Raw genomic sequence first — 16363 nt, forward strand, 5'->3', positions numbered from 1 at the left:
GGGGCAGTCATTCAGCCTTCCCAAGACTCAGTCTTTGCCCTATAAAATGGGGGCACCAGGCCCTCCCAGGGAGGAAATAAGGGTTGCCATCTGAGAATGCGTCCTGTTCTCTAGCCTGCCTGTCCCCCAACACCAGGCCCAGCCTCTGTGGTCACTGTGGTACTCACACAGGGCAGAGGGAAGCGCAGGCTGGTCACGTCCAGCCCCTTCTTCACCGGCACAGTCACACGGTTGGGCAGCACCAGGTAGGTGGCGATGAGGTCCTCAAGCAGGCTGTCTGATGCATTGCTGGGGACAGCGGGCATGACCGGCTGTGGAGGGGTGGCCCTACCTCCCCCAGGCTGCATGCCCCTGGAGCAGAGTTTGGTGGGCTGGGCCTTGCCCAGGAGAGCACAGCCCTGACCCTGGCCTGCCTGGCTGGGGGCATATATTCTGACAGCCACTGACCAGGTCCTGCTTTGCTCTTCTCTGAGGCACCGCAGCCTGGTAGCTAAGAGTGATAGCCTGGAGCTTGTGTTAGAATCTTGGCTCCTCCACCCATGGGCTGTGTGACCTTGGGTAAGCTGCCATCCTCTCTGGACCTCAGTTTCCTCATCTCTAAAATAAGGATAATGATGCCTACCTACCTCCTAGGGCTATTATGAAGATGAGCCCGTATGTGTAAAGTGCTGCAAACAGAGCCTAGGGCACAGTAAATACTGGGCAAGGGTTTTCCCTTGTAGTCCTTCCACTCCCTGATATCTGTCCCATCAAAATTCTCTGTTTACTGCCCGACTCCATCTCCCGAGAGAGGGACAGGAACATAGCCTAGGACAACTGCCACACAGCAGGTGCTGAGTACTTTTTGAATGAAAAAAATGCATGACTGGATTCTCTGCATCCGGGGGACCAAGATCAGCGGGAATGTCCTCAGTACGTGAGCGAGTGGTTCTCCCTGCGGGCAGGTGTGGCTGCCCAAGCCTGGGAAGCCAGCCAGGGCTTGTCCTGGCTGCACCAGCTGTCCCTCCCTCCGGCCTCTGAGCACAGTCCCCTCCCCGGCCCCAGGAAGGTGGGATTTCCCAGGCCAGCTCCTCCTCAGCGGCCTCTGCTGTGACGGCCGCCCTCTCCCATGCCTGTGTGTGACAGAGGTCGGGGAAGGCCATGTGGGCTTCTCACCCCACACCTGGGTCAGGAGGGGGTGGCATGCAGATGAAAGGAAGACACTCAGGTGCCCACACCCTCTGGGCCCTGCGCACACACGTGTTCTCCCAGGGACCTGTCATCGAGGAACCAGGCTCCCCTGTTACTGAGGAAGAGCCAAGAGAGGTGAAATAACTTCTCCACAGTCACACAGGTGCTAAGTGACAAGAGTCAGGAGCCTGGTCTGGCTGGGTCTGGCTCCCGAGCCTGTGCTGTCCCAGTAGCCCTCATGGCCTCCAATGGGACATATCATCCTACAAGAGCACCCTGCCCCTGCTCACACACCACGTGCGTGTACACAAGTGTGCCGGGCGCAGTGCCTGCTCACAGAGGCCAGCCAGCACTGTTAGCTTTTCACTCCCTCTCCAAACACACCAACACTACCTCTGCAGGGGGCAGGGCTTGGTGCCTACCCCAGTCCTCTCGCAGAGAGCCGGGAGGGAGGGCAAGCCTCTGGGCAGCTCCGGTCACTGACTGCACAGCCCTGCGGGCCCCTTGCTTACCATCCGCCACTCCTGAGCACCTACCTGATGCCTGGTGCGTCCAGCAGGTTGGTCAGGCCTGTCCAGTTGATCTGCAGGTGCTGCAGGGGCAGAGGGAGGCTGTTAGGCTGCAAGGAGCCAGAAGCGCAGGGCTGAGAACCCGCTGCCAGGCACATGCATGGAGAACCCAGCCTGCTGGGGGAGTCCTCTGCAGGGGTGTCAGGCAGTGAGGGCCCCTCCCAGGCCTGCGGCTTCCCTGCCGGGGGGCCACAGGAATAAGCCACCACACACGGCCACAGGCTGACCTCACTTCAGAGCATCTGAGGTACAGACCCCTCCGCACTCAGACCACCGGTGTGGCCTGTGAGCCACTTCCGAGCTGTTCCCTGCTCTCGGGGAGAGCAGCGTCGAGCTCCTCAGGCTGCCTTCGATTCTGTGAGACAAGGGGTGTGCAGTGGCCAGGTCCAGGTGGCTTAGGCAGTGTCTGTTCTTGGGTCGAGCCCAGTGCCTGGGGCCCGGGAGATGAGTGCTTACCACAGGGAGTGGCCGGCCTGCCTCTTGCCCCTGGGACTCACCGGCTTTTGAAGGAAGAACATGGTCACGGCTCCCACGAAGGGCTTGTCCACCAGGAGGGGCTCCAGGATGATCCGAAGTGTGCCCTGTAGCTGGAATGGCACAGAGGGTCCCTGTGAGGGACCTCAGCCTCCCTTCTCGCCCCTGCTGGGTTCAGCTGAGCCACTGCTGTCTCATTAGGGCCCATGCCTCTCCCAAATGTAAGAGCAACCTGCTGTCACAGCAGGGTCCACACTTGGGGTGCAGAAACCTGCACACACCGCCACCCTTTTGCTGGCTACCCAGAGGCCGTGAGCTGTTCCTATTGCCCTCTGCTGGTGAGCTGGCCAGAGGGTGCACACAGCCAGGCTCACATTTCAGACTGGCTCAGCCTGCAGGGACCCAGGAGCACTTTCTGGTTCTAACTCAGCGCCTCTCCTCCTGCCACAAGATATTTCCACCTCCTCAATCCACTCGGTTCCCAAGCACTGGCACCACATCAGTCTGTAAACAGAACCACGCCCTTCCCCGGGCAGCCCAAGTCTCTCAGGCAGAGCAGTGGGTTGGTGAAGCCCAGCCCCCACATTCTGGCTTTGTGACCTTGGGCCTGGAGCCCCACTGTGTGCGGCATCATTACCCCTTTTGGCAACCTGCTTCTGCATAAGCCTGCTCCCTCCTGCCCTGTCCCTGACCCCAGGGGCAGGAAGCAAGGGCAGAACCACTGGCCCCACCCACCTGGATCCCGTTCACACCAGCCTGCACCTTCTGCAGCTCCACGCTGATCTCACAGTCCCCGATGTAGCTGAAGTGGGCAGGGGGAGAGAAGGTGGGGAGGAGGGGCAGGTCAGCCACACAGGGAGGTCAGAAACCCACCCGGAGCTGCCTGACCCTGATACGACCTTCCTACAACCCTCAGCCTTTCTCCACTCTGTGCACACACTGACCCCGACCCCCTGCACCCGATGTCCCATCCCCCCCACTCTGCCCACGACGGCAGTGACTGGGCACCACCGTGCCCCATGATACCCCCAGATGTGAAGGGCTCTTGGTGAACACTGCTCACCCCTCTGCCACCGCTGGGCCCCTGCCCTGTCTCTGCCTGGGTCTCTTCCCTGGGGACATCTAGCCCTGCACCCAGGTGGTTGCTGGGGCAGTGGAGGTGGGCACAGGTAATGACGTCTCAGGAGACTGAGTCCAGCTGGAGGCTCTTGCCAAGTGGTGGGCACAGGGAGCCCACAATGGGTATCCTTGAGGGCAAAGATCAGGAGACCCTGCTGAAGGCCTGAAGGGGAAGACTAAGGGGAGGGGGAGGGTGGGGCACAGGCAGAGGAGCCTGATATCACAGCAACCCTGGAAAGGCGGGAAGGGTGACCTGGGCCCTCCAGGGCCTGCCTGAGCCGACTAGGAAACTGGGTCAGCTGACCTTGATGTGCCCCAACTATTCATATGATCTTGTGGCAGAGCCTTGGGGCAAGGAGTGCCCAGTATCCATCACACCTGAGACCAGCCCCCAAAGGAGGATGGGTGTTCCCGAGCTGACTCGTTTTCTCAGGGTGCTCTCAGTGCCAGCCTCTAGACCAAAGGCAGGAAATATGAGGCACTGGAAAGGAATGGCAGCATTCTGGAACCTGGGAGTTGAACCTTGGTCCCTTAAAGTACAATTCAAATCTCACCACCTCCAGGAAGACTTCCTGGATTCAATCTCCCTTCTCTCCTACTCTAGCCTATTATGAACCTCACTCCAAAGGGATGTCCATGCCCAACCCACTGAACTAGTATTCCTGTGTCTTTGCATCCTCTAGGTCCTGAGCAGCCACAGAGCCAGCTCTCCTGCCAGCCTCTCCTAGCTTGTGCTTGGAGCTCCCTGGGCTCCCTCTTGCTCCCTCCTCCCAGGAGCAGCTGATCTGGCCCTCCAGGTGACCTGGCCCTGGCCTCCAAGAAAGCTCTGCTGCCTGGGCCTTGGTGCCGAGCATGCTGGCTGCTGGTGTGATGGGAGAAGCCAGGTCCAGGCTGAGGGGTCAGAGAGTGACATCCATTCTCCTGACACTCCTCTCCGCCCCACAGGGGCAGGGGGTTTGTGTGCTGTGAGTGTATGTGCTACCCCCCTTCACACTGGCTGCTCCCACAGTGTTCCCCTGCACACTGCGCCTGGCCCCCAGGCGGGAGGACTCACCATATCTGCAGGTCCAGCACCACCCGTCTCCGGTTGTGCTTGTCAGTGTGTGCCTTGACACCGTTGACCCTGGGGCACTGCAAGAGATGCCAGAGGGCTGGTCAGCAGGGGTCTTGCAGTGGGGCACAACTACCAGCCCCCCACCCAGCACTGGGCTTTGTCCTCAATGACCTGACCCCTACACTCCCGGGCTGAGACACAAGCACCGAACTCCACTACGCAGCCCATCTGTCCTGGGCACCCTGACACTTCCCTTCCAGGAATGTGCACCCTTCGTTCTCTCTCCTACCACAGATATTTACTGAATACCTACTCTGTGCCAGGCAAGATGGGTGGGCCTGCCCTCGGGCTCATAGCTCGGCAGAGGGGACAATGGAGGGGGCATGAGTGCAACCTATGGGGACATAAGGAACACTTCCCAATCCAGTGCGGGGTCGGTGGGTGTTAATGAAGGCTTCCTGGAGGAGAAGGCATTTAAAGGGTTCTGGTAGATGGGGAGTTGGCTCCCTAACAGCAGGGGAGAGGGCAGGGTCCCTGGCCGATTGGATCTGACCCTTGTCCCCAGCTTGTGGGCCTGAGGGCTGAGCTCTGAGGTACTTTTTCTTCCCCCCCTCTGCCCAGACTCTTCTCCTTGTGTCGGATGGCACTGAAGTGGGATCTGGTTATTATTTATCCAGAATAAAAATATAAACTTCAATTGAGTTTGCGTTAGTGATATGCATGCTCAAGTGGTTAAGGGTGATATGCATTTAAAAAAAGATGCCAAAAAGGCTAGATGCATGGATATGTACAAAAGCAAATACAGCAAAAGGTTAACAATGGTGCATTCCAGATGGTTCACTGCATAATTCTCTCAATTTTTGTGTGTGTGCAAAATTTTTCCTAATAAAATGTTAGAGAAAGTAATTCAATCAACCATACTAGAAGACAGATCCTATTATCTTTCTACTCTCTCCACAGAAAGTGATACTTACAAATGCCTTGTCACATGAAAATGTTATCGAAGAGTGGGGAGTCAAAATTGCAGGGAAAATAAACATTATAGGGACATGTCAAGTGGTTAATTAAAATTATTTTATAGTTTTCCAGAGTTGGTGATATGTGTGATCTATCAGCTTTTAAAATGTATAGCTTGCTGTGATTTGTTTTCTCATTCTTTCTCATCTTTAATATTCATTTTTGTCCTAATTTTACATTTTAAGTTTTAGATTCTTTTTCTTTAAAAGGGACCCCAGAATTACAGAAGCTGCAGACTGCACAGCGCCTGGCTCTGCTTTGGCTTCCAGGGCCACTAGACTCAGAAAAGCCAGGGGCTGCCTGGGGTGTGGGGCACTGCCACTGACTCCCCTGCAGCCTGCTCCTGGGCACTGAGGACAGAGCTGGGTCCTGGGGAAGGCTGCTGCCTGGAAGCCCACAGCACAGAGAGGGGGTGACCACCAATAGCAGCTGCTGTGTGCCAGGCGGGGCAGCCCTGGCCCAGGGCTGTTAGGTGAGGGCACAGGGCTGGACATTGGCCCCCACTGGCCCCCAGTGTCCTACTCAGAGCACTGCTCACACAGCCGAGCAGAGTGGCCCTGAGGCCAGGCCTTTTAGTCACACTTCACAACCACCCTTAGAAGTGGGTCCTTTCTTTTTACAGATGAGGACACTGGAGCTCCAAGAGGTTAAGTCACTGGCTCAAGGTCATCGTGGCAAGAGCAGACCTGGGCATGGGCACAGGAATTAGGAGCTGGACACTCATGGGATGTGAAGGAAAGTGAGTGCACTGAGTCCTGGCCGAGCCCAGGAAGGTCACTGAGAAGTCCTCATGATCCCCCCACCAATGGAGAGGGGAGGAAGGAATGGGGATGGGGGATCCAAGGTGGGGCTGGGTGGGAAACGCCAGAATTTAAAGGGCTTTGAAGGCCAGGAGCAGGAGTCAGGTATTTCTGCAGGGCTGGAGCATCTGGTCAGCCTGCTGGGCCCCCTGGGTTCTCCTGACATAGTAAAAATCATCCCTTAGGATTAGCCACCTCTAGGCCTGATTCTACTGCTGTCAAGGGATGACTTTCTAGCAGCAGCACATCCCACAGGCATTATTACCGGGCAAGCGGCCCGGCTGAGCAGGGTCTGCTTCAGACACAGCAGTCTGTGCTCTCAGGCTAATGAAATCCTCAAATGCCAGCTCAGCCATCATGCTATCCGGGAAGTCTTCCCTGACTACTCCCCCACTCCTGAATTCATGCATTCCTCCATTATAGCGCATACACCGCCATGTTGTCATCCACAGTTTATGGGTCTGCCTCCGCAACAGGACAGTGACCTTCCTGAAGGCAGGGGCACAGCCACACCCTCCTGTCCACGGTGCCTCCCACACAGCCGTGCTCACTAAGTCATAGGTGAATGAACCAGGGAATGAACAAATGGACCAGCAGACACTGGGACAAGCTAGTCCTGGCAGAGGCAGAGGGACACAAACCAGTTTTCAGGGCTGAGGCATGCCTGGTCCACCCCCAGCTCAGAGCCAGGCACATGCCCCAGGGTGAGCAGACAGCTCTCTGCAGGCTGGCCCGCATCCTGACACCTGCTTGTTCCAGGACAGACCAGAAGCCAGTGCCTCTGACTTCCGTCTTCACAATGGTCCTCTGCCAGGGGATGCATTTGCATTTTCAGATGATCAAGATAAGACTTACATCAATGGGGACCTTGGGGGCAGGTGGAGTGGATCAAGAGGGTGGAATAGGAAACTCAGTCTAGAGTATGGACATGATGTCAGATAGGTTACACACAAGGTTCCTTTATCATAGGTCACTTATTCTCCTCGCAGAACTAGTGTGGCTTTGCACATTGATTGGCCTGATTGCCAGAATCCAGTTAGCGGAGAGTTACATGCTGCTCTGAGGCACTATCTCATACCATGAGAGTGTGTTCTTCCCATCTGAGGGTAGGGAGTGTGACTTGCACATCTTTGGCTCCAGCTGGCTTATACTGCAGAGCATGTTTTCAAAATTTTGCTTAAGAAAAGTGGAATTATTTCCCACCTCTCTTTGCTCTCTCTGAGCCAGGCTTCCTTAGGACCTGCTGAGAGGGTGGTGGCAGGACTCTGGATGAGGGGTCTGCCCTGAGGCCTAGAGGCTGGGAGGTGCAGGTGGGGGCTGGGGACGGAGGCAACACTGCACAGCAAGTCCACCAACCTTCTGACCAAAGTAGAGCTTGGTGAAGGCAAAGGTCCTCAGGTGGGCACTCTTCTCCCGGATCTTAGGCTCAAGTTTCTCCCGGACCTTGTTTTCCATGATCATGCTCAGGTAGGGCCATGTCTGGGAGATGATCTGTAGGGACAAGAAGAGACCCTGAGTAGTGAGATCTGTGCCCCCGCCCCAGACCCACAGCTGCCCAGGACCACCTGGCCTCTCCAGCGCAGTGCCATCTGCCTGCCTCCCCACCCTCGTGCCCATCGACCCACACACCTGTCCGCCAGACACTGGACAACTGTAGCAGTGGTTGCCACTCTTGGACCCGTCTCACGGAGACTTGGTGCCATTTTGCAGAGCACCATGGAATAGTCATTCACTAGCTTAATATTATGATAGCCCTTCAGTTCTGCACTAAAACATAAGCTATCTGACGTGACATTGTCATGTAAACAGGAAGTGGGTGCCAGTAGTTTAAGAAAAAACATAACAGAAGAGAAACTTAAATAGTTTCCTGTGGACTTAATTTTTTCTAGCAATCAGAAAAGGCTGCCTTCAGCTGATTTCTGCAGCAGAATGACTCTTGGCGCTGGTCTGACACCCAAGCGTGGGACCTGGGGAGGAGGGTGGCAGGAGATGGTGATCAGAGAGAGGCGTGGAGGGAGGAGCGGCTAGCTGATAGGGTCTGTCTGGGCCAGAGGTTTCTCCCTCTTCCCTCTCGCAGACTTGGGTCTTGGTGTAAAGATGCACCTCACTCTTCCCCAACACATGATTGGAGGAACCAGGAGGAGTGAGGTTTCAGGGCTTTGTTGCCCCTGTTTCTCTCAGGGGCCTCTCTAGGGGCTGGTCCTGTCTTGCGGGTTTATCATCTGCCAAGTGCCTCTGAAATACAAAGCTCAGTGGGACACACTTCGTTCCCTGGTGTGTGGTTCATCTGCACAGCTGCTTTGCCATCTGTGCCCTGAGCTGAGGGCTGAAGCCTCAACCCCATGGTCATATGTCCAGGCCCTTGTGTGGGCCTCCGTGTGTCAGCGCCGAGACGATGGGCATGGGGGGGTGCCAGGAACCAGCTGATGCGTGCACAAGAACTGAACTTCGGGGGCATGGCACAGGTTTGTCCCAGAGGTCCTGGGCCCTGTGCTGACCCACAGAAATCAGTCACTCCTCTTAAAGTAGCAACCTACATCCTCCAAGTTTCACCCAGAGGTTGGGGACATTTTTTGACACCCTGGCAATGACATGTCTGGTAACATGAGAAGAGCAAACTCAGATCAGAAACCATCAGAAAGTCCTTTCATATGCCTTAACCTAAGTCATTCCTACTATGGGCTAAGCCTCTATCCAGAACAGTCTTAAGTCAGGAGACCTGAGGAGGCATGGAGGAGTCTTCACAGGTGGGGGCCGGACTCTGTTTCCTCACTTGTAAGAGAGGGCCAGACCTGGGGTCACAGAGCCCAGTCTCTCCCTGGGGCATCTGGCACCACGGCCCATAGGGAGTTCCCCTGCGTGACCTACAGGCGGACATACGATGACGACAGCGTGCCCTAGCGCACAACGTGCCAGGCATTGTGGTGCATTAATTACCTCATGAATCCTCACATGATCACACGAGGCCGGGACCATAATTATTCCCATTGCCAGAAGAGGGAACCAGCTCTGAGAGTTATGCAACCGTCAGGAGGCTGTACAGCCAGTAGTGGCAGATCTGAGCTGGGAACCAGGAGAAATCCAGCAGTTGTCAGATAACTGCCTGCGCCTCCCCAGAAAGCACTGCGCTTTGCCTGGTGGGCCACTGACGGGCTGCATTTTCCTCTACACTAATCTATATTTTCTTAACTTTTCTGCTGGGGCCATGCATTAATTTTGCCATTAAAGACATTTATTTTAAAAGAAAAGAAGAAACTCATTGGTGATGAGAAGAACCCTGAGGACGGGAAGGGCGAGAGGCAGGCAGGCCACCACTCCAGAGGCCACGGGGTATCTCTGTCTGCCCCTCATGGGCCCTTGCTGCCAGGGCAGCCTTCGTCCACGCGCCGCACCGCCGCCTTCCAGCCGCCCCTGCCTTACCTTGTTGGCCCACTCGACCCGCTCCACGTCCGGAAAGTGGATCTAAGGAACAGAAGCCCCGAGGGGGAGTCAGACCCCGCCCAGCCCTCCTGGGAACCAGGCAGGCGGCCAGGCAACGCCGCCTGTAGGATTCCGTTCCCGCCCGGGAGCGCTCCCGGCTCTTCCTCCGGCCCGCGCTGAGCCCCCACTCCGCGCCGGCCCCGGAGACTCAGCCGGCCGCCCCCTCCCCACCCACCGGCGCGCACCCTTCGCCGGCGGGCCACGCTCGGCCCTGACGCGCGTGGCTCCGAAGCGCCGCACACGGTGGTTCTGGGGAGACCGACCCCCATCCTCCTCCTCTCCACCTCATCCCCCCAGCACCCCGCACCCCAGCGGGCAGGTGGGAGGGCGGGGCTGGCGCCCACTCCTTTGCTTGTGCAAATAGGCCCCGCCCACCCAGGAACGGGCACAGCTCCCAGCTTGGTAACACTCAGAGCTTGCAAATTCCGTTCCTGTTAAAGACACAAGTAATCATAGCTTCTGTATACAAATTAGAAATTGCAGCTAAGTAAAAGGAAACATTTTATGAGAGGACGTCCAGTAATAACCGCGGCTAACAGGTTGATGCATTGCTCTCCAGTTTCTTCCAGAAACAAGTGTGTGTAGTAGAGAGAAATTGCGGTCCTAAGTGCTTTTTGTAGCCTTCTTTCACTTAATGTATTATGATCGTTCTGATTACCAGTATGGAAGGCCAGAAGGGCATCGTGTTGTTTTCATGGGCACCTGGGGTGCAGAGGCACCCCTCCTCAGCTCCCACCCATGCCTCACCCCACCCCAGCAAGGAGGCCCCTGAGGCCAGGTCCTGGAGTCACGCAGCAGAGCTCCTCCAGGTCACAGCTCCAGGCCACTGGGCCTGCTGGGTGAGTCCTCCCACAGCCCCTGGCTGGGGGCTGGAGAGGGGGGGCAAGATAAAGTGGCACTCTTGTTAGCTAACCTTTGTATGACCTGATGCTAGGCGTGCTGAACCCTCTCCTCCCAAGAGTCACAGCCTCTGAGTATGTCTACTGGACTTCTCATCCTCCTCCCCAAGGTTTTCTGGGAGAGACAGAGGGGAGAGGATATGCCAGGTGTCTGGCACAAAGCATGTATCAGTAAAATGTCAGTGCTGGCCATCACTGTAGCCATGCCCAGGTCACCTGAGCATGAGGCCAACCTGGGATCAGATTCGTGGTGGGCCTAGAACCTCCTAAGGTCAATAAGGGCCTGCCCTTCCAGCTGGGGGCTCAGAAGGCTCACTGCCCGAAGCCTGAGGACGGGCTTGCACACCAGTGCACACCCATCAAGAACCAGGCCCTGGCTAGTTTTGGATGCCCTGAAGGTCCAAACACAGGCCTTGGTCTAGATCACATGCCCAGGAGGAGTGCCATTCCCAAAGGAGGGGACAGAGCAATTTAATTTTCTTAGGAGCAGTTTTCAGTGGCTTTGAGAGGTCAGAGGAGCCCAGGGCTTCTGAGCCTCATGGGACGTATTGCCAGCCAGTTTCCCCGGAAGCTCTGCTGGGCTGATGCAGCTTGTTCCCTATCAATGCCTGTTCCTGCCGTATGAATGTCTTAGTAAGTGTTTTTGGAGTGACTGACTGACTATATGAATGAATGCAAGGTTCTTGCCCTCAACGAGCTCCCTCAAAGGCTAGGGAAGGAAGCAGGTGATTAACGGACCACTCCAGCACAGGCAGGGGAAGGGCGACCCCCACAATGGACAGTTTGGTTACAGTTGGGCCCTCATGTGCCTCTGCTCCTCTTCTGCCCACGTCTGCTGGTGGGCCTCTTGCTCTCCTCCTTCCATCCCAACCACTGTGCTTCCCATCCTGCCAAGGTGTGCACACACTAGATGCACACCCCTCAGCAGCCCAGTTCATCCTGCATCCCTGGGAGCTGAGAAGTTCTGATCTGCCGGACCCTGGACAGATTCCTGAGCTGCCTCACACCTTCTGAATCAGAGTGAATGAGGTGGGGCCTTCCAGTTTAATGGGCTCCTGACATGACTCTGGAGTCCAGGCAGGGCTGGTTGTGCAGCATCAGTGACCAGTCCACCCCCTGGCATTAGACTGCCCCCAACTCACCCTACCAGTGAGGACAGCACTGGAATGCCTGGGCTGATTCAGTTCTCATGGTCTGCCCTAGCCACCACGCCTGTGTTGGAGGCTCCTCACCAAGAGATTCCTCCAGAGAGTGAGTCTGAACCCTCTGAGGACAGCAGCAATTCAAACCAAGAAAACAGATTAATCAAAGCACCCTATTCTGCCTCAGGCACCCTGGGCCTCCTGCGAACCAAACCTCAGCACCTGTCACAACTCCCCAATACAAGGGCCAGGAGCCTGCTGACTTTGGGACCTCAGCCCCATGACTGCCCCTGACAAGCCCTGGACCAGGGAATGAAACCAGAGACACGTCACTTCCAGAGCAGCTACTCAAACCCAGTCCTTCCTCAGTTTGATGAAAATTAGTCTCTTCTTCCATTGTAATCAGTATTTTTTGGATCTTTCCCAAATGCACAAAATTATTGTTTTTAATCTATTGCCTTTGTATTTTAGCTTTCGCATTTTAGGTCTTCAGTCTGTCTGGCATGTTTTATAGCAGTGAGATAGGCATATAATTTCCTTTCTCTCCACACTCCCATTAAGACCATTTTCTAGTATCACATTCACAGTCCATCTTCCTCCTACCTCGTGAAGCGTCTTCCCTCACCTATCATGCTCTCACGTGTACTTTGGTGTGTTTCTGGACTTGGCATTGAATGCGTGGTCTGGTTGCCTATTCCTGTGTTGAGTAGCACACTGTTTCTGTCACTGGGGCTTAGCAAAAGGACACTGGGGCTTAGCAAAAGGACCCCTTTTTTCTTTTTCAAACTCATCAAGATGACAGTAGGTATTTATACTTCCGTATGAATTTCAGAATCATCCTGTCAATCTTCAAAAAAAAGAGATGCTCCTGAGATTTTGATTGTTATATTTTTGAATTTATACATTAATCTGTGGGAGAACTGATATCTTTACAATATTAATTTTTGCTTCCAAGAATATTTCCCTTTATTTATTCCCATTTGGTTGTATTTACCTTTAGGAACTTTTAAGTCTTTATGATAAAAGTCCTGCGCATCTTTTGTTAGGTCACTTTGTGGGTTTTGCAGTTACTAGAAATGGTATTTCATTTTCGGACAACTCTGATAAAATTTGTTATTAGTTCTAATTGTTCATTAATTCCCATAGGTTATTTATATGCATTCATAATCTCCAAATAGTAGCAGTTTTGTCTTTTTGCTCCCCATCCTTATCCTTGTTTTCTTGCTTGCCTACAGTGGCCAGGACCTCCTGTACTATGCTGGCAGTGGTGGTAACACGTGCCTCTAGCGTGTTCCTGTCCTCAAACAGAAGTTTCTCCTCTAGGCATGATGTTTCTGCAGATTTTTGGAAGACAGCTTTTATCAAATTAAGGAAGTTCTTTTTCAATTCCTAAACTTCCAAGAGCTTTCATTAAATGGATATTGAACTCTATTCAGTACATTCTCCAATCCACTGAGATAATCATGTTCTTTCTTTCCCATTAATGTGGTCGACTTCAGTGACGTTTCTAAAACAGAACCACGTCTAGTACCTGGGATAAAGTCCACTTTAAGTAATAAATGTAATTAGCTTGATATTTCATTTAGGTTTTATATACTCATGATTCAAAGTGATATACCTACAGTTTTTTCTTTGTGCAGTTCATATCTGGTTTTGGTATGTCTTAACAATAAATCGTACAAGTGGGACACCTTTCCTTATCCCATTTTCTGAAGCAACTTGTAAGTACAGGAATTATCTGATCAGTGAAGTTTCTTATATCTTACCTATAAAGCCATCTTATCCTGAGGCTTTTTGGGTGGTAAATTACCTTTCCTTCCTTGGTGTTTAATGATGTACTCAAGGTCTATTGACCTCTTACTGTGGTAATTTTGTTTTTCTAGAAATGTATCTAGTTCACCTGGGTTTTCAAATGTATTGATTTATAGTTGTTTATAATATTTTGTTATTCATCTGCTATATCTGTAGTTATTTTTGCCCTTTTCATTCCATATTTTGTTCTTCATCTTTTTCCCCCACAATCAAACCTGACAAAGGTTTGCCTATTGTATTAATCTTTTCAGAGAACTTTAGCTGTTAATAATTTTCTTCCCTTTTTACCTTTACTTTGAAAATTTTGTTCATCGTCATTCTTATATTATTTCCTTCCTTATTTCTTTGATCTATATCTGCTGCTTTTATATTCCTAGAGTCAAACTCTGAGTTGAATTGTTTTCAACTTTTCTTATTTTACAATAAATAAATTCAAAGTTATAAATTCCCCTACAGTTTTTGACAGCATTTTCATTATTCAGCCATTTTTTGGTAATCTCCACTATGACTGCCTATTAGACAGTGGTGTTTTAAATAGTAATATTTTAAAATATGTAGACACAAGATTTCTATAGCTATGGTTGTTTCCTAATTTCATTTCTTTATAGTCTGAACAGTCTGTGGGATGGCAATTCATTGGAATATACTGATAATTCCTTTGTGGCCTGGCATGTGATTAATTTCTGCGACTGTTCCATGTATGATCAAGTTATTAATCATGTCCTTTGAATGTTCTGTATTCTTGTTTATTCTGCCTATTTGATTTGCCATTTTCAGAAAGGAATGTATTAAAATTTACAAGCCCAACTGTTGACTTGTATGCTTCTCTATGCAGTTCTGTCAGTTGTTAGTTTATATTTCAAGTTTATATTTTACAGTACATATGTGTCCATGATTACTAAATTACTTTGTTAATTATTGCTCCTTTGATGAGCATTTAACATCCTTATCTTTATAATTGAGTTACCTTCTATTCTGTCAAATATGAAAATTGCTACTTCAGCTCTCTTTTGTTTCAGAGTTGCCCAGCTACATCTTTTTCTATTCAATTTTCAACCTTTTTGAATTCATGATATCTCATATCATTTAAAACTCACTTTAATCCCTTATTAGCCCCATTTTATGGATAAAGAAACTAAGGCTCAGAGTTTACTTACAATCACCAGCTGTGAGATGCCAGAGCTGAGCCCCAGATCCAGGTCTGTCTTATCACAAAGTCTACTTTTCTACCCTACTCGCTCCTCTTAAGAAAACCTTACATACCACTTTGCTTACTTCTTCTACAGAAAGTCCAATTTAGCAGAGAATTCCCAAATGGGACGTCAGTCTTCAATGGGAGACCATGCTTTATAGCTAACAAAGGGCATTCCACAGACATCTTCATTTGATCCTTACGCTCTATAAGGTGGATAGCAAAGCTACAATTATCTCCATTTTATAGATGAGGAGAGGCTTAGAGACTCGTTAGAACTTGCCAACATCACCCAGATAAAAAAAAAACCCAGTTCTCACCTACTTGTGATTTGAGCCCAGCCATCAAATCTTTTTCTAAGCTGTTTTCTCCTCCCCCTCTCCACCTGAAATGCCAGCATTTGAAGTACATTTTTTAAATGTTTTTCTGACTACTCCTTGTGCATTTAAAATTTCACCTCTGCAAGCCTCAGTTTTCTCATCCACAAGATGGGTATAACACAGCCAGCCTCACAGAGTTCCTGAGAAGAGCACACGAGACAATGTGTGTGAGATACCCAGTGGCTCTCCCAGCCCAGAGTCAATGCCCCAGAAGTGGGGGCTGCTCTTGGCAGTTGTACAGACCTTGGGGTGCAGACCCTCTGATGCCTTTGCCCTCAGGACCTGCCAAGAACAGGTCACCGAGGCGACATGTCTGATTCTGACAGATGCAGAGTCTCTACTGGGTCTCCTGGTGCCTGGATCTCTGCACTTGGGGAGACTGCTGCGAAGCGGGAATAGAAAATGAGGAAAGGATAACACAGCCGAAGCGGTTGAGGCCAAAGGGGGAAGACCGTTGTTGAGTGTTGTCTCCCTTGCCCCTGGTGACTGAGAGGTGGGGGATCTGCGCCCCTGCAAGGTGCCCCTGTGAAACTGCCCCAAGGGGACGGCCCACAGTGAGGCACGGAGGAGGGACTCCATCAGTGTCTCCCCTTACTAAGTAAACAGTGAGAAGGCAGAAAAGGAAGACAGGCGGCTCACTCTCCGACTGAGTTCTAAGGCCACTGAGCTTTTGTTCCAATTCCCCAGAAGGCTGGGAGCCTCTGGGAGTCTCTGGACCAGCGAGGGGCAGAGACTGACATCACCCGGCAATGCCTAGCACCAGACTCAGGCAGTTCTCGCACTGCCTGCACAAACCACCACCCGGAGAGCTCGTTAAAACGTGGAGTCTTGGGCAGGGCCCTCAGAGACTTTATTTCAGGAGGCCTGGGGTGGGACCTGGAAATCTGCACTCCCCGCCCGCCCCTGGTCACTCTGATCATGGGAGCAGAGGGCAGGGGGGAATGGGCGCACGGGCTCAGCTCGGCAGCCTGGACAACCCGCTCGGGCCCGTTAGAAGGTGGCTCCTCTGCCCCCCGGCTTCCTGACTGGGGCTCCCAGGTCACAGCCTGCGCTGCCAGTTGTCACTCTAGAAAGAACACTGCTTTGTCAATCAAATTCTTATCAGCAGCCTATGGACCTCAATTTTTACAAAGGGAGTATCTTCTGCGCCACAAACAGCAAGACGAGGTAAGAGCCAGTAGGTGAATAATGCAGTGTCCTGCTTCCGCCTGGCTCTGGGCCCTGCCCTCGCCCCTAAGAGGTGCCCCCTCCCCGC

The 16363-nt window shown here is 52.4% G+C and overlaps 1 protein-coding gene across 16 annotated transcripts in view; it reads right to left on the reverse strand.

Annotated features, from left to right (window-relative positions):
• Nucleotides 1–16363, reverse strand: part of ESYT3 (extended synaptotagmin 3) — a 58049-nt gene that overhangs the window by 25828 nt on the left and 15858 nt on the right. For 9 of the 16 annotated variants that reach the window (XR_005028593.2, XR_008996548.1, XM_036904266.2 and 6 more), the window contains exons 2-8: nt 9624–9665; nt 7560–7694; nt 4387–4463; nt 2949–3015; nt 2237–2326; nt 1707–1762; nt 168–288 (exon numbers count right to left, since the gene is read on the reverse strand). Coding sequence is in view for 14 of the 16 variants with exons in the window: in XM_036904266.2 (XP_036760161.2) it covers nt 168–288; nt 1707–1762; nt 2237–2326; nt 2949–3015; nt 4387–4463; nt 7560–7694; nt 9624–9665 (588 nt within the window). In the remaining 2 variants the exon portion in view is untranslated. Of the gene's footprint in view, nt 1–167; nt 289–1706; nt 1763–2195; nt 2327–2948; nt 3016–4386; nt 4464–7555; nt 7695–9623; nt 9666–16363 lie in introns of all 16 variants that reach the window. The other 7 variants (XM_036904258.2, XM_057498739.1, XM_036904259.2 and 4 more) reach the window with 7 other exon arrangements.

The sequence above is a fragment of the Manis pentadactyla genome, chromosome 1, assembly GCF_030020395.1.
Source record: "Manis pentadactyla isolate mManPen7 chromosome 1, mManPen7.hap1, whole genome shotgun sequence".
Taxonomy (NCBI): domain Eukaryota; kingdom Metazoa; phylum Chordata; class Mammalia; order Pholidota; family Manidae; genus Manis; species Manis pentadactyla.